At 36.9% G+C, this 21,713-nt stretch overlaps 1 protein-coding gene across 1 annotated transcript in view; it reads left to right on the forward strand.

Annotated features, from left to right (window-relative positions):
• LOC306866206 (G protein-coupled receptor kinase 3) overlaps positions 1-21,713 on the forward strand; it is a 49,066-nt gene that overhangs the window by 12,535 nt on the left and 14,818 nt on the right. The window contains exons 3-13 of the mRNA XM_079411299.1: positions 8,627-8,700; positions 8,949-9,050; positions 9,856-9,930; positions 10,076-10,137; positions 10,233-10,284; positions 10,387-10,478; positions 10,567-10,666; positions 10,752-10,830; positions 15,626-15,756; positions 18,266-18,360; positions 19,536-19,643. Coding sequence (XP_079267425.1) covers positions 8,627-8,700; positions 8,949-9,050; positions 9,856-9,930; positions 10,076-10,137; positions 10,233-10,284; positions 10,387-10,478; positions 10,567-10,666; positions 10,752-10,830; positions 15,626-15,756; positions 18,266-18,360; positions 19,536-19,643 — 970 coding nt within the window. The remainder of the gene's footprint in view (positions 1-8,626; positions 8,701-8,948; positions 9,051-9,855; positions 9,931-10,075; positions 10,138-10,232; positions 10,285-10,386; positions 10,479-10,566; positions 10,667-10,751; positions 10,831-15,625; positions 15,757-18,265; positions 18,361-19,535; positions 19,644-21,713) is intronic.

A 21,713-nucleotide genomic window follows, 5' to 3' on the forward strand; every position in this document is an offset into this window, starting at 1 on the left:
AAATATATTCCTATAGAAAAGAGTTCTTTTAAATGCTGATAACATTTCACAATATTACTGTTTTACTGTATTTTTAATCAAGTAAATGCAGCTTTTGTAAAGAGAAGTGACTTTTAAAAACCTTTGAACGGTAGTATACTAATACCTTTATCATGAAGTAGTCAAGTCACCTTTATTTATATAACTCTTTTAACAATACAAATTGTGTCAAAGCAACTGCACAATATCAAAATAGCAAAATAGTGTGTCAATAATGTAAAATGACAAGATTAAACACTCAATTTTCCGTTAAAGGCCTTTCGTTATTGAATTCCGTGATGTCATCGTCCAACTCAGTTCAGTTTAAATAGTGTCTGTGCAATCAGGTCAACGATATCGCTGGAAATGAAGTGTCCCCAACTAAGCAAGGCGACCGCGGCAAGGAACCAAAACTCCATCGGTGACAGAATGGAGAAAAAAACCTTGGGAGAAACCAGGCTCAGTCGGGGGGCCAGTTCTCCTCTGGCCAAACGAACCAGCAGTTCCAACTGCAGCAAAGTAGATTACATGAATTAACAATGAAAAATAGTATATTTATAAAGCAACATTAATCTATATTTATAAATGCTGTTAAAAATCCCTATTTATTCTTAGTTTCTGATACTTAATGCATTAACTAATTTTAATGAATAAAACCTTAAACCTTACCTTTCTTTTAATACCAAAATGCATCTAAATGTAGTTAAATATGGATTATTCAATGTTCGAGCTATAGTATTAAAGCATTGAAATCCACTTGATTCATATTTTTTATATTCAATAAGAAAAATCTTTTACGTATTTATCTGCGGGGTACTCGAACAGTCCAGATGACCCAAATGAACGTGCCTACTGTATTTTGGGTTGATTCATGTCCAAATAGCTCCATTTGGGCCTGGTCCATATAAGCATCTATAACGGCTCTATTATATGCTGTGACTGCAAGCGTTCTCTCACAGAATCATTGTCTCTTGGCTGGTCACCATGCTGTGTAGTTCTCTAATCATTTTGGGCTGTTTTTCTCTTTTGTCTCTCTGCCGAAGTCTCTCGTCCTCTGTCCAGTTTTGGCAGAGGGCCCTTGTGGGTTTTTACACACTGTGGTCTGCCATACAGTTATTTTCCCATGCAGACTCAGGCTGTATCTATGCATGCGTCTTTGCCCTATAATTATTGCTGTTTATTTTAGTCGTGTGACATGGCTCTTTGGCTCTTTTCTTACTACCAGGTTTACCAATAAGATCCGGCAGGTTAGATCTTGCGATACTGAACATCCTGTTGACTCTCGGAGAGTTTGAATGACTGGTTTAAGAGCCACACACTTGTCAATATGCAGCGGGAGATATTAGATGCTTTTCAAATTAAGCTTGTGACCTTCCTTGTGTGCACGGCAGTTTGGCAAGCCTGCCTGTTTGACGTTGTGAGATGACAGTTTGAAGAACGAGCTACAGCTTCCAAAAGAGTGATCTGCTCCAAGTTGCTCCACCTTGGGATTTTCCCGTGGAGCAGTAGATGTTTTTGCATCCAGATGAAGAAGTAATACATACAGAATGGCAATTCTTGGACCAGGGAAAATGAACCTTAAGTTGATTTCCATGTGGGCCTTTGGATGAAAGGTTTGTGTTACTTGACAGATGGCAAATAACCTGTTTGAAGACTGTCACATTAGCCAGAAAGGAAAGTTGCATCATCTTGTACACATAAAATGACAGTCATCATGGAAGCCACATCTGCCACCTTGATGATGATTATTTATTTTAGCGGGAAGAAAGCAGAGTTTGTTTTCTGTGAATTCACAGCTTGGAAGTGATCGGAGTTTGAGTGGCTTCCATTTTGCCTTTTTGCACTAGCATTCTTATTAGGTTAGAGAGTGACACTCTTGCCAAGTCTAAATTTAGTTTTATTTATTTTTTTATTTTTTTTACATGTTTTGTTAAATGATAATAATTGTATTTGCATATTAAAGGCATAGTTCACTCAAAAATTACAATTCTTATCATTTACTTACCCTTATGTCATTCCAAACCTGCACTGCTTTCAATTTTTGTAGAACACAATAGATAATTGGAAAAATGTATCAGTGTTTTGCTTTGCTTTGTTATTTTTTATATATACAGTGAAAGTCAGTGGGGTCCAAATTTGGACCCAAATGATTTTCACTGTATAGACAAACATCTTCAAAATATCTTCTTTTGCATTCCACAAAGAGAAAAAAAAAAAAAAAAAATCCAAACTGGTTTGGAATGACATGAGGAAATGACCAAAGTTTCATGTTTGAGTGAACTGTCCCTTTAGGTCTTTTGTAGATTGAATTTTTCCAAAAAGCAATCATACAACTATTTGTTTGGCATGTGGGCGAAAACCTGTTTGGCAACAATTATTATTTTCACCGGTCTGCCTCAGAAACTGCACTCTTCAGCACTTTATCAGGGGATTGAAATTTGGCCACCGCTCAACACGACATGTGCAAGGCCTATTGGTCTGATTCATCGTGTATATAGTCATGATGCTCAAGACTAGAAGGATCTGTCACTGGACTGGAACCTGAACAGAAGTTCTGGCTGTGAATCTCAAGCCCACTCTCCATTCGGCCCGGCACGAGCATGGTGTCTTTTCACACTATCGCTGATATTGAAACTATGCAAAGGGAAGTGTTTGTGACAGAATAAGAGAAGACGAGGGCGTGCGTGAAATGGAGTCATGACAGTTTCGGCCTAAAATAAACGGACACTTGTTTGCTGAGTCTGCAGTGCGTGTATGCGTGTGGGTGTGTGTCTGTGTGCGCTCGTGCGTGTTTAATGGGCTGTCCGATTTTCCAGCTTCACCTGTCTCGTAAACATCACTAAGACACTCACATTGTCGGCAAGGTATTGTAAAATAAAGACACATTAACCTGGCCTACTAAACTACCCAGGAAATGGTGGTTGTTTCCCTTTGCGATTGCCCACAGTAAGCTCTAATGTAGTTCCTTGTGATTTTGGCTGTGCGTGGGCAGTGTGGTTAGTGTTGGCCTGTGTGCTTGCATGCGCATGTGAACGCTCCTCCCCTCCTCTCACAGAGACCACATCTCGATATTGATTACATGCTTCCGGGTGGCTGGTGAAAACGACAGAATCAGTTCTGGCAAACAAGTGTTGAGTAGAAAGTCAGACCTTTGTATAACTTCAGATGCATGGAATTTACACTTTCAGAATTCCATAGAAATTTCTGTACAATTAAAACACCTGTCATGCATAAACGTCAAATTATTTCTTTGATGTTTGTTTTGCCTTTAGGCTCATTTGATAATGCTTTCAACTGCTAATGAGGGTGTAGCACTCTCAGCTACTTCATGTTATCTTCGTGTTACATTTATGCATTGGCCAGAAGCTTTTATCTAGTGCATTGCATTCAGAGTACATTAGAGCAGTTTTTGAGCTACAGTGAAGTCAATATGATCCGATGTTCACAGCCTTTTTTCTTTTTTTTAATGGGATGGATTTATGAAAATAGACAGACTTTATCTGTTGTGTGTTGATTGGATTATGAAAAGTAGACCTTTTAGACCTGAAGTTGTGGAGAGAATGCTAGAGTCTCCGGTAGTTGTTGGCTGATATTGCAGTAGATCTGTCTAATGCTAGAAAGGCAAATAATATGCATTTATGTCATTTAAACACGTGTTTGAAGACCTATTAAATATCATATATTAGGGATGGGCATTTTTGGCAATTTCTTACTTCGATCATCCATAGGTTTCAAAAACGATTAATCTGGTACACGGGGGGCGGGGCATGGCCGTAATGGAGATAATGAAAATATCTGAAGACTGTTATGAAAATGAATGTTAAAAATAAAAATATGACATGAAAACATGCATCTGAAAACATGAACACATTATTAGATGTTAGATTATGATTATGATGCAGCAATGTTATTAAAAAAGAATAGCTGAGGTGAAGCTGACTTTATGCCAATAAACTGAAACCCGTTCTATGACACTTCCTGTGATATTAATCAGATAACTTGGATACATAACATAAATGTAACATTACAACTTGTATCTGCACAAAAGGATGCATATGCCAGAGAACTTTGTTACGCGCTATAGTGTGAGAGAGAGAGAGAGAGAGAGCGTTCCCGCCGTGATGCCGTTTCAACAACGCACTGAAACATGGGTAAGGATGGAATTTACTATAGATTTCACATCTTATAAAGTTTTCTTCTACATAATCAAGTGATTCCTAAAATCGCCTGCGTATTTTCGAAGCCATACGAAGTACGAAAACAATTTTAATTGACTATGCCTACTGTTGAACAAATATGATGAAAAACGTCACTGCTGCATTATTATAGGATCAGTATTTTTGAAAAAGAAACATCTAAAAGCAATGTGACAGTCTCAAATAACTTAATAAATAACTAAATTTTGGGCATTGCATTTGAGCATGAAACTAAACACTGGTAATATGCAGCGCATTCAGCTGCATGTAAATAAATGTTAATATCCCAACGCATCCTATATTAGATTAATCAGATATGTATGCAGCTAGCCCAGACATCACCAAGTGACTTCAAAGCCAAGCTTTTCTCTCTTCTCACATCTATACTTTGAACCGCATGTTGCAAGCTAAACAATCAGAGCTCAGGGTGCCACCCAAAGTGCTGCTATAACCAATCAGAATTTTTTTTTCATGATCGATCATCGCTGTCACTGCCGAGTACTCGATCACTGTTGCACATCCCTATCATATATTTATGGGTGTGGTATGGAAATATATATTTCTAAGCATTTATATTTTTACTATCTTTAATGTGCAGATAGATAGCTTGCTATTTGGCCATTTTGATTTAATGTTGACTTTGCATCAACAATGTGGAGGAAAATAAAGCAGTGCCGATTCCAGGCCTACATGTAATTATTCCCCAGCTGTATTCAGAGGGGCTGTCATTGGATTTCTACTGGATTATTGCACTGATGAGTTTGTGATTCAGTGGCCATCCTCCCAGATCCTCCTGTGCTTCAAGAGGAAGCACGCACTGAGCTGTCCGTCAGCAGGCTAACCCCACCTGTGCTTGGACTCGAGTGAGAATCCTGCAATCAAGGAGAGAGATGGCTTTGTGCATTCAAAGCGTGATTAAGGGTAATCCATTAACTCTGTGACGTAAACCACGCCAAAGGTTGGCATCCTCTTTATTTCTATCACTCCCGTTCACTTCATCATTCCTGCTCAGAAGATAAGGATGAGGAAACCTTGAATTAGACTATTTCATCTGCAGTTTCAATTGATGTGCTGTCAACATGATGTTTATATGTGGCTGATTCAGCATTTAGAGCTGAACTGCTAGTTTTTAAACACCTTTTTACCTTCCACAAGCTTGTTGATTTCTTGTCTTGGTGCATCTTTATGCTTATTTATATGACCACTGTCTGATCCAGGGATGTTCATTTTAACCGTTAAACCGACAATAATTTTGATCGATTAATACAATCAGTTAAATGGTTTAAAGTCACTTTATTTATTATCAGTAATTTATCAAAATATTTTAAAAGAACACTGTAAACATAGCTAGGCTATTTTAGTTCCCCTCACTCCACAACAAATCCTTTCAATTAACGGAAGGCTATTTAGAAAAGAACAGTAATTAAAAATGTAAGAAGCTATAGCTGTATAAACGACAAACCAAAGCAAATTCATTTAGGCTAAAACGAAACTGAAACCAATGTTGGGTCTCTCGTTCGACACAAAATCAAATGTTTCTGTATTCGCGATGTATTTGAATGCCAAAATATTATTTACCTTTTATGTAGGCCTATTTCACTCTGGTTCCAATATCCATGTAAAACTAAATATTTTTTCACAACTTCACGTTGGTACGGTGATAATGCTTAAGGGCACAGATTTTACTACATATTTAAACTGAGCAGTGTGTTTTTTTCCATATGTTTGATTAATTTTTTTTATATTTGATAATGAACAGGCTGCATTGTAACTGGCGCTGGTGCAATCACTTGATTTGTTTTTCCCTTCTAACAGTGGAAGCAACTACTCCTTTTAGTCATGAAGTACATTCACAATAAAAACAAATCTTTGTGCTTTTGTATACAGCGCCCAGCTTTGTTTTTCTCCACTTGCAGAAGCGCTGCAGGTGCATGATGTGATCGCCATGATGACCATGTTCTGTTGTTCTGTTGTTTGCTCCTTTTTGCGCATGTAAAATGAATCCCCTGATAACAAATGTTAGTATTTTTAATGGGTCACAGACACTTATTCTTTCTGATTTAATTCACTTCTAATTTAATATAATGTTAACGGTTAATAATCGGTTAACGACCGTCGGTTAGGAAAGATAACCGAAATGAACATCCCTAATATGATCAATATGTTTACACTGTGATCCATGACTCTGTTTCCATACATCTGTATCCATGTCACCAGCTGCTGAGTTTATTTCTCTCTGGATGGTGTATTGCAGACAGCAGGAAAGGGAGGAAGACAAAAGATGAGTGTCCAATAGATAACAGAGAGGAGGAAGAAGACTGCAGGGAAGATACTGAGAGGAGAAAAAAAATTCTGAGAGGCCCTTACTAGTATCGCTACTACTATTACTGCTTTTGGTGCGGATGTGAATTATACCTCAAATCGTCTGGCTTCTTGAGAGGTGTGCGAGCACTTTTCAAGCTGATTAAACTTGCAAAAATGGGCAAGAAATCCCATAGATAGACACTGAAGTAGGGACTGAGTGAGAATGAAGTATCACAATATATTACTACATCGTTGTCACTGTAATGTCCATGATGCCTCATATAATTTCAGCTGTAATATTATTTTGCTCTAAATGCTTATTGGTTTGTGCACAGCCCATTTTACTTCCTTGATACAATAGATTTATGAAAACTGCAGGATAAGACTTGACTTTATCCATTAAGAGTTGATTGGATTGCATAAAGTAGCTTTTTCAGATCTGAAGTTTGCAGTTGGTTGTGGAGAGGATGACGGTGCTTACTGTATTTTTATATTTATTTATTTATTTTTTAAATATATAAAATTATCCACTCAAATTACATTTTGGGAAATTATTTCAATGCATTTTGTGTGCCAGTCCGGAGCAGAGATTGGGAAAAATAAAACAAAAAGCTGGTTTTAGTGTTTGATTGATTGCCGATTGACTGGTGCTTCTCTACGCAAAAGTTAGTTATATTTTATATAATATGCTTTATATTGAGTTAGGGAATGAGTGAGAATAAAGTATCACAATATATTGCTACATAATTGTAGTCATTACGACCGTTATGCCTGTAATTTCAGTTTTGTGTTGTACTGTTTTGGTGTAAATGCCATTTTAAAACAATGTCATTTTAATTCTTTATTTAAAGAATAGGTGTAAAATTTGTGCTGTAGCTGCCCTTCAGCACCATGTTTGTGGTGTTTATTTTTTTGCTTTTAATCTCCCAAAGATAATTCCACTGTGATCCAATTAACACCTGCATTACCCTCCTATTTTAACAGCAGTAATCAGCTTGCACTAATGCTGCAGGTATCAGAAGTGGCCCCGCTCTCAGATCTCAGCGCCCAGCGTTGGAAAAGCCACTAGAACAGCGTTTCTTCCTCCGTCATCCTATAATCAGCTCCTTTTCCATCACTTGCGAAGACCATATCACTCCTCCTTGACACCCTTGAATTGCATTTCATCCAGTGACTTTTGCCCTCTGTTTGTCCGTGCGTCCGCCCAATCAAGTGCTGACACGGGCAGTAGTCGTTAACCGAGGTCCGTCCCTTCCGCTCATGATGATGTCCCATTAATGTTGCTATGGGAACAGTCTCAACTTTGCTGTCTGTGCTGATCTTCTCCCTCTGCGCCACGTCATCAACACGTGAGCGCACGGGTTGTTAAACTGATAACTTCTGCTGCGCTTCATCGAAAAGCAAACAAATAGAAGATGAGAGAGGAAGTGCTGTAGCTGGCGGGATCTAGTGAAATGAAAGGTCAATGTGGCCTCTGATGGAGGATTTTCTGAATTAGGAGAGTGGTGTCTGTCCTGTGATTTTAAGGATAATCTTCTCAACAGTAACTAATCCATGGGCCACTGGTTAGGTTATCATCATCTCTCATTCATTGAGAGTTAAACTATTTGGGTGAATCTCATAGATGCAGGTTTGCATCATATTTCATCCAAAAGAGGATAATGTTAAATTGTTTTACATAAGCCTTTTTATTATGTCATTATTTTCATGATAAATCAACCTAGAAAGTGTCTTTGCAAGGATGAATGCATGTTTACGATCTTGTGGTCTTTCTTGTGTTTACTTCACCACGTGATATTGATTTGATTATGAAAATGCTGCTTTATTGGAACAGCTTCTCCCTTCAAAGCAAATCATATTATATTTATTCATGGTGATACAGCTGCTGTTTGAGCTGTCTTTTTTATTTGCTCTGGTTATACTTTTGTTTACATTGGCATGAAAGGAACTTTTACAGATATCAATATAGCTGCTGTTTTCTTTTTGCTTTTTTTATGTATACAATACATTTTTCTTGCATTGTGCACGCTAAAAAGGTCAAGTCTTTCCATCAGACGTTCTGTTTTGCACCTTATCTAACTGTTCTCTTTCCTCCCTCTGTTGTCCAGGTTTCCTCTTGTTCAAGGATTTCTGCATGAACGAGATCGACGAGGCCGTTCCGCAGCTGAAGTTTTATGAGGAGGTAAAATCGGGATAAATCTATATGTTCCTTTCATTGCTAACAGGACAGTTTTCGTGGCATTTGTGTGGGGTTTTTGCTGTATACTTTCCAAGTTGTGTGTTTGACCTGACCTTTCCTCATTCTGGTTGTGACCTGAAATGGCACAGCTCAGTCGTGAAGTTTTGTTGACCTGAAGAACACCATATGTCCTATTAAAGAGCATGGGGGTTGCATCTGAGATGAGCGTACTCTTGTTTTGTCCCCTTCAGATTAAAGAATACGAGAAGTTGGATTCAGAAGAAGAGAGGCTAACTCGCAGTCGACAGATTTATGACGTCTACATAATGAAGGAGCTTCTGTCGTGTTCACATGTAAGAAAGCGTGGCAGAATGTATAAAGTGATCACTAGCAGTCATTTTACATGCATATGGCAAAGGGCTGTATTATTAAGCAATACTAAAGATTGCATCTTTGCTGATTTTGCGTTCAGCTACTTTTAAAACGTGTCACTTGCAGCATGTTATTTAAATCTTTTCTCTTTTTATGTATAAACGATTTATCTTGGATCAATAGATGACCTTGCAAAAATAACAAATATAACAATATAATCAGTATAAATAGTATTGTAATGTGTATAATTTTTATTTTTCTATTTACGATATCATTTGTTTTATAAGCAATTTTATTTATGTATTATAATGTCTTTCTCTCTTTCTTAATTTATATATATATATACATACATTTTGGATTTTTTTTTTTTTATTTTTTTTTTTTATATATTTACTTTTTATAATATAAAAAGATAAAGGGAATATATGGGGAACGGGGTTCTATAATGCTGCTAGCTTGGAGGGACTATGGTTCTTATTGTCCAATGCAGATCCGGAGACTCCATTCGGATGATTCTGTTGAGAAAACAAGTGTCCCATTAGTCTCCGTCAGTCTCCAGTCGTAGCTTTTCAGAAACAGGAAGCTTGAATGAACCAACACAATGGCCTATGGGACACTCAAGGCCTGTGCGATTATGTCACAGTGTTTTATGTTGTGATAACCGGGAATGCTTAGGAGGTTAATGTCAAAGCTTGACGTTTGTTCTGGGGGAACAGTTCTTGTTGTTTTAGTGTTTTGACCTCCCTTATCGCAAAATGTCACTTAATCTACCTTCCTTTCTCACAGCCCTTCTCTAAGAAGGCAGTAGACCATGTCCAGACTCACCTAGCAAAGAAACAAGTTCCTCCAAATCTCTTTCAGGTAAGTCCCCCAACACGAAATAAAATCTAACCAGTTTTTCCGGGTGCTGATTGGCTTTTGTGCATTTAACACAAAGGAAGTAAAGTGTTTGGGTAGCAGGACTCTCAACAGATCCTGATGTATTTGTTTGCTTTGCTTTTTCCAGCCATACATAGTTGAGATCTGTGACAGTCTTCGAGGAAAGATCTTTCAGAAGTTCATTGAAAGGTGACACAGACGGCTACAAAAAAGCTTACTTTTGCACTATTTTTGTTGCATCAGAATGATTTTAACATCTTAAAACCTTTCTCCTCACTCTATAGCGATAAGTTCACACGTTTTTGCCAGTGGAAGAATGTAGAGCTCAACATCCATGTGGGTTTTTCCTTACATTTGGTTATTTTTATTCACCTGTAAGTCGTTTGTTTTCCTTTTATAACTGGTTCTCCTTAATATTGCTCTTGATTTTGCACACAGTTGACGATGAATGACTTCAGCGTGCATCGGATCATCGGCAGAGGGGGGTTCGGAGAGGTTTACGGATGCAGAAAAGCAGACACAGGGAAAATGTAAGTGCTGTTGTAAGGATCAAACCAAAAAAAAAGCCAAGTTTGGGTTTGCATAAAGGCATCGACTAATTTACTGTGTGTGTCTCAGGTATGCCATGAAGTGTTTGGATAAAAAGCGGATCAAAATGAAGCAGGGAGAAACGCTAGCGCTCAACGAGAGAATCATGCTGTCGTTGGTTAGCACTGGGGTGAGTGACACATACAAACTCAGACCGCACATTAACATCCCTGTCTCGCTTATTTGACCCTCTCTATCTCTTTCTCTCTCTGCAGGACTGCCCTTTCATAGTGTGTATGACATATGCCTTCCACACTCCTGATAAACTGTGTTTCATCCTGGACTTGATGAATGGTAAGGGCAGCCATCATAGGCTTGTTCACACAATGTGATTACACATCACAAAAGTGAGGCATTTTTTCTAACTAAAGTTATTTAGTTTAATGCCTAATGCTAACCTAAAAAAACAAAAAAATTGGACTCTGTCATCACTGAAATACTATTGTAATTTTTACAAATATTTTGAATAGGGCTGGGCGATAATTCGATGACTATAATTATCACTAGGGATGCAACGATACCATTTTTTCCGATTTTTCCGAGTATCTGCCGATACTGATCCAATCCGATACCGATGTAGAATTTATATACTTCTGTGTGTCTGTGTGTGTTACTCTTTTTGTGTGTTAAACACAATCTACTACATATAGATAACTTCATTTTAATGAAAAATAACAAATGAAAAAATATATAATCATAATCTATGACAAAAAATACTATTATAAACTAGGTTAGTGGATAATTCAGCTGCAAAAGATACTCTAGAAAATTCATGGGTGCACAATTTTATAAAACCTAGTGAAACATTTCTATTTACAAATAAAAGTGAATAAGTGTAGGACTAAATCTGGTGAAATTATACACATTGCTCTTTGAATTGTTGTAAAATACATTCATGAAAAAACAAGCAAATACATTTATATATAAATATATAGGCTACTATAAAATTAAAATACATTTCTTTTAAATCTATAGCACAGTAATGAAGGCAGCAACATATGATAGATAGGACAGAACAATAAAGACTGTTAATAATCTTTCATTGCGCAAAAGTATTATAATAAGTAAGGCTCCAATATAGAGCAGCAGAAAGTGCTTGTACGCATCCCGAGTACAAAGGGAAGAGATATGGATGCGTAGTGTATTAAATCTGTGCGTACGTTTATTAAGCCTTTTCTTTTAACAGTTTTAAACCTCAGTAACTGCGCTCTTGAAGAGAGTTTGACTGCAGTAACCGAACGCGACACGCAGTTTGATTGCTGAATGGAGGATGACAGACAGCCGCGGCGGGGAGAAGAGTTTACCTGAACTTTAAACTATGGAACAGCTTCAGAACACTTGAAATATAGTGCACGAAAACTTTATGGTGCTTTATAATATTTTTGTGCCTTTCGTGGGGCTCAACAATAACACAGAATAGTATACGCACAATATCGGTTTTGTATCGGTATCGTCTGACCGATACCCGATCCGCAGAAAATGACCGTATCGAGTCGATACTGATCCTGAGTATCCGATCGATGCATCCCTAATTATCACGATATAATTGTCCTCGATAAAACGATATGAAGAGTTTGATAAATGTTTATGCGCCAAAAGCGGAACGAAATGCATTTGAATCGCGCCACACAGACTGTTTATCCGCTCGGATCACAGTTCAAACTGCCGCACGGCGTGAGCTTCACTAGAGCAGATGCGTTGACTCGGTCACGCAAGCACTAAACAGCACTGTGAGATCCAGTGTGAAGCTCTTGAATTCAGTGATGAACACAAATGACTCTGTGATTTTAAACTAGTTTATAGCCAAACAGGAGAAACACTGTGGGCAACGAGACAGTCAGAAGGCTTTTCAATCTACACATCGCCATCATTTACCGTGGATTTTCTGTAGTAACACTCACTGCACCATGGTATTGTGTCAGAAATGTGGGATATTATAGTATGTATTTGTGATTTAAGCTATAGTATGTGTGCATTTATACTGAATGTTTTTAGACTACTGTTTTTCATACAAACAGGCTACCTAAAAACCATATAGTTATATTTTTACCATGGTATTGAGGTGTTATATGGTTTTAATTGTGTTTATCATGATTTAAATGTATGCTAATATGGGAGATCATAAGCTTAATTAAAAAAAAAAAAAACTTGGTCAGAATAAATTTAACCATATAAAACTGAGGGTGGTACAATTTTTACAGATGCTACTGACTTTAAAAATGAAAAAAAAAAGTTTACCTCTGCATCCTAACTCAAACTATTATCAAATGTGCATTTCTAAGAGACAAAAAAATGGATATTATTATTATTAATATTATCAGGCAACCCAAACCTGTTTCTTGATTTGAAACAATATCACTCATTAGAACATGTAGAAACTAAGAAATAAATTTTTCTATTTAGATATTTATTTTGTTAAGGAAAATTAGCAAGTGGAGCAAAATTCTGGCTTTAAATTTGAAAGAAATAAAGATTTGACATTTATCGTGATAATTATCGATATCGACTGATATGAAAAAAATTATCGTGATGATTTTTTTGGCCATTAGGCCCAGCCCTAGTTTTTAAGTAGATTTTTATATTTTCTGTTTTCTCTGTAATTTTAGTTAATGATTTCAGTTTTTTAAGTATAGTTTGTTTTAGTATAATTTTTAGTATTTATTCATTTTTATTTAGCTTTAACTAAATGAAAAATATTGCCTTGGCAACTAACTGAAATAAAATTAGGTTTTTAAATAAATAAAAAAATATTGTATTTCAGTTAACTTCCATCCCACTGCTCCGGGTGTATGTTCACTACTGTGTGTGCACTTGAATGGGTTAAATGCAGAGCACAAATTCCAAGTATGGGTCACCATACTTGGCCACACACCACTTCCCCTTTCCCTGAACATTTCTTTTCAGCACATATTTTTGTGCTGAAAGTTTGAACTAAATACGTGAATACCGTGAAGTGTATAAACTGAAGCGTATATACCATGAGCATCCTCAAATCTTACAGATCGAAGCAAACCCCTCCCAGTGTGAGAATGTAAAAGCCTATTTAGGGCTCTAATTTTGGCCTTCCTCTATAACTTAATGTCAGCTTGAATATGGGTCGGAGCTTCCTCTTCAGACACTCACACTTCCTATATCTGCACTGCAGCGTGGGCCACTTCTCTGAATGTCCTTCTTGGATAGGGCTGGGTATCGAGTTCGATACTTTTTAGGCACCAACCGAATTGCCTCGATACCACCGAGTATGGAAAAACGTCTTGTCGTTCGGTACCAAATTTCGATACCTAAGGGGTTAATCTCATCACCGTCAGTGAGCCAATAAGCCTGCAGCACTAGATGTGTTTGACTAGAAGCGGCACGGCGCTGATTGATCAGTGTTTGACATCCGCGAGAGCGTTTCGAAAGCGCACGGAGCAGTCTGCTCTCTATATCGCGCGGTTTGTACTACACACAGACTGAAGCTCGCGTGACGCTCGCGGTGATTTCAGCGTCTGCCGCCTAACTAAATGAGGACATAAACACATGAACAACATCTCCAGAACTGCTGTGAGAGTCAATTAATGAGCATTTTACCGTTTGATTCGAGTAAAACTAACGTCATATCATATACACACAGAACTGTAAAGGTATTCCAGGCAACCCGTCAAAATAAAACTTGGAAGACACTGCGGCAGAAATATATTAATATTGTTCAGCAGACAGTACATACTGCTACTACTGGGCTACTATTAAAATTATTAAAACTTTATTATTATTTTTATTAGTAATGATCACACAACAGTTATTCCATTTTTTAATTTTAATAGTAAACCCCCTTTGTTTGCCAAAATAAATAAACTTTGATTTTCAATAATTTAAAGAAATTAAATTAATGTTTTATGTCTTCATTTGAAAACCAGATTCAGAACACAGAATTTCTGAGGAAAAATAAAACCTTTCATAAGGCTATTTTAAGAATACATTTAAATAAACTAAGTTGTTTTTATGCATTCAAATAATTAGACATACTACACCAGAATTTAATAAAAATAAAACACATGGTGAAAGAAAATAAAACACCCACTTATGAAAGTGGATGAAGATTTTAAAATTCTTGAAGTCTTTAACAACCTAGAAATGATGATGTGTTTTAAAATGAACACGCACTAATGTAAACGTAGCCTAACAGATGTGTAAACTGAAAACAATTTGAACTTTATTAAAATTATTTATTTATTGTGTTGGATATATTTTGTTCCTTTCTGCAGTGGCTCAGGAGATGAGGCTTTGAGTCTGTATAAATATCAACATAAAAAAAGAGTTTTTTGAGATAATGTAATCTTATTAAAACTGATTTCATAAAACTGGTATAGAAAAAAGTATCGTTCAGGAACCGGTATCGAACTCAAGGTATCGGTATCGTTATCGGTATTGAATTTTTTTAACGATACCCAGCCCTATTCTTGGATTTGTGAAACAGTCACATCACTTACACAAGTCTTCAGGAACAGAGGAACATACTCTACAAAAGCATTTGGACACTGATGAGTCCATTAATAATAACCGCTTCTACATATCAGAGTGATAAATATTTTCCCAGAAATGTCCATTGTTGAAGTGGCTGTTCATGTGATGTCTCTCCATCAAATTACTCTTACAGGAAGATCCTTAACTGACTTATTATTTGTAACATAATTATAGAAGATAAGTGTTTTGCAAACTGAAATTAAATATAAATGTCAGCGCTCAAAAAAGCTGTTGGGCAAATTTCAGTAAATTCAAAATGTGAATTTAATCAAGAAGTAATCATCAGGTTTCCCAACAGAATTGCTGGCAGGATTTCTTCAGTATCTTGTGTTTTATTACTTTTTTTGTTTAGTTTTATAATTTTATCTTTTTATTTCGTTTAATTTTACTCTGGTTTATTTTATTTTGCTGTACTTTCGATTTTTTTTAAAAATCCCCTACAAATGACTGAAATAGTAATGAAGTTAATTGGTTGCAAGGTTTAAAATCACTGATTCATGAGATTTATTGTGATTATATTCTATTGACTGCTCATATACATTTATAACACTGTGTAATTGTTTGATATTGTACTCGTGTATTTCAGGTGGAGACCTTCACTATCACCTGTCTCAGCATGGCGTCTTCAGTGAGAAAGATATGCGCTTTTATGCAGCTGAGATCATACTGGGCCTCGAACACATGCACAATCGATTCGTCGTCTACAGAGACCTCAAGGTATGGTCATCCCCGTCCCAGTTGTTCCTTTTTCACAGAGAAAGAATCGTTCGTACCGTCCTCTGTCACTGCAAAGCCCATTGATCTGTGCTTGATTCCATGAAAAGGGAAAATTAAATGTTCCGTTAAGTTTGTGTATTTTGTAACATAAGCTTGTATCTGTTCTGCGTCGTCGTCTGAGGTTATTTTTTATTAAGTTTGGCTGAGCTGTCTCTCTTGGCAGCACTGTTTATTGTCTTTAAACGGAAAAGTACGTCATATGATGGAGCGAGTCGAGGTTAACCTACAGTCCCACACGTAGAGTGTAGCCTTCCCGTGACCGCGAATATCATGTCATTTGTCGACCCTCCACATGGAAGCAGCAAGAGTGCAGCTATGCGATTGTTTTGAATTATGCAATTTTAAGTGAGATGTTTGGGCTTCACGCTGCCCGATTGCTGAGAATATGCAGGATCTTCCCTGGCAAGCTCCTGAAACGGGACACTGCACACGCGAGCGGGGTGCATTCTGTGAGTGAACGATCCTGTTGTTTTTCCACAGTATCACTGATGTTTGTTTAGAAGAAAAACTCCATGCAAAGGTTTGCTTGCTTATACCTCTGAGCAACATTCCTGAGAGCCGTAATACATGGCAAGATTTTCAGTGCAGTATGTCTCTTAAAGGGATAGTTCACCCAGAAATGAAATTCGTCAGTTCACTTGTCCTTATTGTTGTTCCGATCTTGTATGCTCCATTTTTTTTTATGAAAGGAGATGTTTTTAAATAGTTTTTACTAGGGATGCATCGATCCGATATTCAGGATCGGTATTGCTCCGATACTGGCATTTTCTGCTGGATCGCGTATCGGTCAGACGAGACCGATCCAAATCAGATATTGTGCATATACTATTGTGTTATTGTTAAACCCCCACTCAATAAACTATGGCACAGATTTAATAAACTATGCATCAATATCGCTTTGAGTTTGAACTTCTCTATGCGGAGCGCTGCACGCTGTGACTCTTGTGTTGTTTCAAGCACATCATTCTGTGCACGGGATGCGCAAAAGCACTTTGTGCTTCTGTGTATTGGACTCCTCTATCATATGTTGCTCCCTTCATTACTGTGCTATACATTTAAAAGAAATGTCTTTTAATTTTATAGTTTATATTTATATATAAAAACATTTACTTGTTTTCATTAATGTATTTTCCAACAATACAAAGAGCAATGCGTCACATTTTACCAGATTTAGTCCTACACTTATTCACTTTTATTTGTTTCTCACTAAATAATGTTATTCACTAAATCTTTAGATTTTATAAAACTATGCACTCATGATTTTTTCCAGAATTTTTGCTGCTAAATTATCCACTAACTTATTGTATAATAGTATTTTTGTCATAGATTATGATTATATATTTTTTCATTTTTCATTCAAATAAAGTTGTCTATATTTAGTGGATTGTGTTTAACACTCAAAAGAGTGACGATCAGGTCAACACACAGAAGTATAGAAATTCTGTATATTATTGTGTGTGTGTGTATTTAAGAGGTTTAAGAGATGAAGTCGGCGACACGGACTTGTCATCTCTGCAGTATTGATCCGCCTGAATTCATGTTTCATACGGATTACATAATCTGAGAATATCTGTTTTACATTTGAATTGGTTTATTTGAAAGTACACATTTCAGTCTCTATAGATATTGTTTTATGTCTGTAAGGCAAATATACACCGTTTCGCTCAAGTTCACAGAGACTGAGACGGCAGAAAGCGCATCCTGTTTGCTTTCGTTATTTTTGCAAAAGCGCCATGTTTTGTTATTTTGAGTGCACACAAATAAACGTAGAGTCTTTACAGATTTGAAAGATGTATTACTCTTATCTGTATGACTAAAAAGGAGTATCTTAAGAGCAAGTGAGCGCACCGATGCCTCCATCTGTCCTGTGGTGAGCGCACTTCTACACTCCACACACACACTTGAACAGCGCACATTTCTCTAGATTGAGTGGCCATGTAAAGTTGCTGCTACTAACATATTTCAGATGATAAGCCATATTTGAGGTCGATGAATGATAGGCGAGTGTCTGGATTTCCTGTCTGATGTACTACCACATAGACCAGCCGTTAACAATCTGCGTGACTTCGCCAATGTGGATTTTCTTTTTCTTTTTTTTTTCTGCAACTAATAACATTTTGGTCGACTAACGGTTAGTCGTCTATTAGGGGGCAGTCCATCCAATATATTCTCATTGGTTGTTATTGTGTGATGCTATGCGATGTAAATGCTCTCTGTTGTGTTTAGTGTCAAATAGTTTTTTTGCTGGTCAACTTTATCTTTTTGCTTAGAGAAAGTTTAACACTTGCTGTTTTTCTTCATTATATGTACTCAATGTAATCACAGTGATGCTGTTTTTGTAGCTGTTGCTTACAAAAAGACAGTCTGTTTTTTTTATCAGCCTCTTAAAATGATTTTTTGGACTGTTGGACGGTGTCCTAATCTCCACATCACTTTCTGTTCCTCACAGCCTGCAAATATCCTCTTAGATGAACACGGACATGTTCGCATTTCTGACCTGGGCCTGGCCTGCGATTTCTCCAAAAAGAAGCCTCACGCCAGCGTGTAAGTTCCTCTACACAAATAAAATTAGTGCAAATAAAAGTGTTGTTTGGGGAAGGTGTGGTTGCTTCTGTTCTCTGACGATGTTTCTTTGAGCATACACAAGCTCTTTGTTGTTTCACACTCGTGCATATTGCAGCTTTTCTTTGCAGTCAGTTATGGAATCTTATACCACAGTCATATGCTTTTTACCAACAAATTGCATATAAGCAGTCACATTATACATGCATACGGTGTTTGCGCTCACATTTTCACATACATTGTTTTGGTTATTTCAGTGTCCTTTCATCTGAAGTGTTGTAATGAATCTCTATTTTTTTTTTTTTTTTTTTTGTTTTTTTTTTAGAAAAATTTCACATTTGAAGGGGACATAAAGTATTTTTTTAATTACCTGTACACTACTGTTCCAAATTCAAAAATGCAGTAAAACTTTAATATTTTGCAATATATTTACAATTTAAATGAACTAATATTTTAATATATATTAAAAAGTACTATATTCCTATGGTGGCAAAGCTGAATTGTCAATGCCACATCCTTAAGAAATCATTCTGATATGCTGATTTGATGCTGCAGAAACGTTTATTATTGTTATCAATGCTGAAAATTGAAAATTGTCATTATGAATAGAACAAACATTTGTTGAAAATATAATTTTTGTAAGATTATAAATGGCTTTCCTTTTTTATCAATTTATTATGTCCCTGCTGAATAGAAAATATAATCTTACAAATCTTACTGTCCCCAAACTTTTGAATGGTGGTGTAATATGCAGACAAATTGATGTTTTCAAACCAAAGCTCTGTCTCATGCATTGAAAGCATGTTATGAATATGACATCATAGCTGTGACAATTTTAACATATGACACCCAAGTTTACATGTCAGCACCAATTCAATGCTCATTGTACTTTCAGGGGGCTGGGTCAGATATTTTTACGAAATGTTCTCTCTTAAATATAGACTGTGCAGTCTTAAAAGCACATTAGTGAAAACATCCTGGTAAATGCAAAGGGTCAGAGAGAGGATTGAAAACCTTTTGTGTGTAATGTAGCAGTTCTTTGACTGTTTGTGTTATGTATGAGAATGAGCTTTGTTGTGTTTACAGTCAGTGTGTGCTCAGCCTGGGGGGTGTGTGTACACTTTGAATTTAATGTGCATTAATTGCTGTGTTTCCAGAGGTACTCATGGCTACATGGCACCTGAGGTTCTGCAGAAAGGAACAGCGTATGACAGCAGCGCCGACTGGTTCTCTCTAGGCTGCATGCTGTTCAAACTCTTGCGAGGGTAAGACCGCCCTCTGCAGCGGCCCGCTCATGAATTCTTCATCTGTCTCTCTCTCTCTCTTTTAGTCTCTGTCTGTGTTTCTCACCTGTTTGATGTGGAGTGTAAAGTTTAAATGTCAGGGGTTTGGAAGTAGGAGGTCAGGAGCAGACATCATAGAGAAGAAAGACACAGAGAGTGGGGGTGGAGACCACTGAAATGGTTGCTAGGTAGAGAGTGGGGAGGGGGTGTAATAGGGGAGGAGTCTAGGGCATGTCTTTCCACTGAGTGTCATATGCACTTCAAAGCAGAATGGAAGCGGGTCAGAACAGGCCTGGAAACACACTCTATATTTTTATACTTTACAAAACAAAAAACAAATTCTATATGTATTCTATATACTCGATGTATATATTTATCATTATATAAAAATGAATTTTATGATTTTATAAATTAATTACATAATTTATATATATAATTTTATTTTATATACCATTTTAGTGATAATTATAGATATATATCATTGTACAGTGCTTCCCACAGACTTGCACTCTATTTGTGGTGGCATATATATATGCAAATTCATTCTCTGCCAGCAGGAGGTGCTTGTAGAGCAGGAGAAATAGAGGTTTTCCCGGTAACGGCTGTACACAAAGCAGCGCTCTGCTCACAAACTCTGCTTTATCAGACATTACATGCAAGAGGAAATTAAAATGACATCCCAAATTTTCTGAAGACAGTCGGTTTCCTTCAGAAATAAAGTGATATAAAAACACCCGCACCGGGTTTTTATTTTTAAACGTGCAGTGCTCATGTTTATTCAATGAAGTCAAAGCCTTTTGAAAATCTATTTGTCGCGGTCAGTTTTGATATTGTGTCGGGCGTCACAAATAAATCAATGTATGGGAAACACTGATTGTAATCATTTCAATCATTATCATTTTCATTTGTTTATGCCATGCATGTGTGGTGATTTATTTTAATTTGTACCATGGTCTGTTTGAATACTGGATTCTGATTGGCTGGCAGGTGTGCATTAAAACCGTTGTTACAAGTCAATTTAGTCATCGTTCTATATTTAATGCGCTGCTTTAATTAATGCACACAAACCCACACACGCACAGAGAGAGAGAGAGGTCGGAGACCACAGATTGCACTGCGCACACACAGAAACTTGTCAACGCTTCCCCTTTGACTTCTATTAATAAAATAGCCTAGGTACTAGATAGCTACATTATATTCCTCAGCAACAAGGTGGTAAAATCACTGTTTTGGAAGTAACTAAACACAGCTTCATTGTTTGTGGAGAGATGCGCAGAACGCAGGCAACGCACACAACTGTCTCTCTCTCTCTCTCGATCGACCGATAATTCATTCAAATAAATTAATTCAAATAAATGTGATCTTACCGCACTATTTCATCTCTGTGTCTGAGTTGAAGCAGGCAGAATGTTAGCACTAACAAACTGTAACTGATGAAATAATCGTCATTTTTACCTGTCCGGTCAAATGTTGCATTGCAAACATCATTAGCAGCTTTAACTTGTCCATGCTGGCAATGCTAGCTGTGCATTAAACGATGTTGCGTTGGGTGGTTCTTGACCTCCATGTCGTGCATTAAAATCGTTTAATGCACAGCTAGCCATGCATTATCCCTTACAAAAATAACATGTACATTTGAATACATTTTAATGATTTTTTTTTATTTTCAGTTATACTTTTAATTTAACTAGTTTTTACATAATACATTACCGTTGCACTTATCTGTACATAGTCAATATAGTTATTTTTCAGCTGTTGTTGACATCCTATCTGAAACGTAATTTAGCCAAAAAAACAACAATAACATTACCACTTTAAAATGTCTTGCGATATCCGTGCGTGCAAAGGTTCTGCGCGATCGTCTTGTTCAATATTCTCGAGGTCTGAATTGATATGGCAATATTGATGAACTTACTGTTCTGGCAAGGGGCGGGGCAATACTGAAACTCATCTAAGCTGTCCACCAATCACAACGCACTGGGACAGTTAACCAATCACAACACATTTCGTTTTTTGGAAGGCGGGCCTTCATCAAACCCAGAACTAATATGA

This window comes from Barbus barbus (assembly GCF_936440315.1).
Source record: "Barbus barbus genome assembly, chromosome: 47".
Lineage (NCBI taxonomy): Eukaryota > Metazoa > Chordata > Actinopteri > Cypriniformes > Cyprinidae > Barbus > Barbus barbus.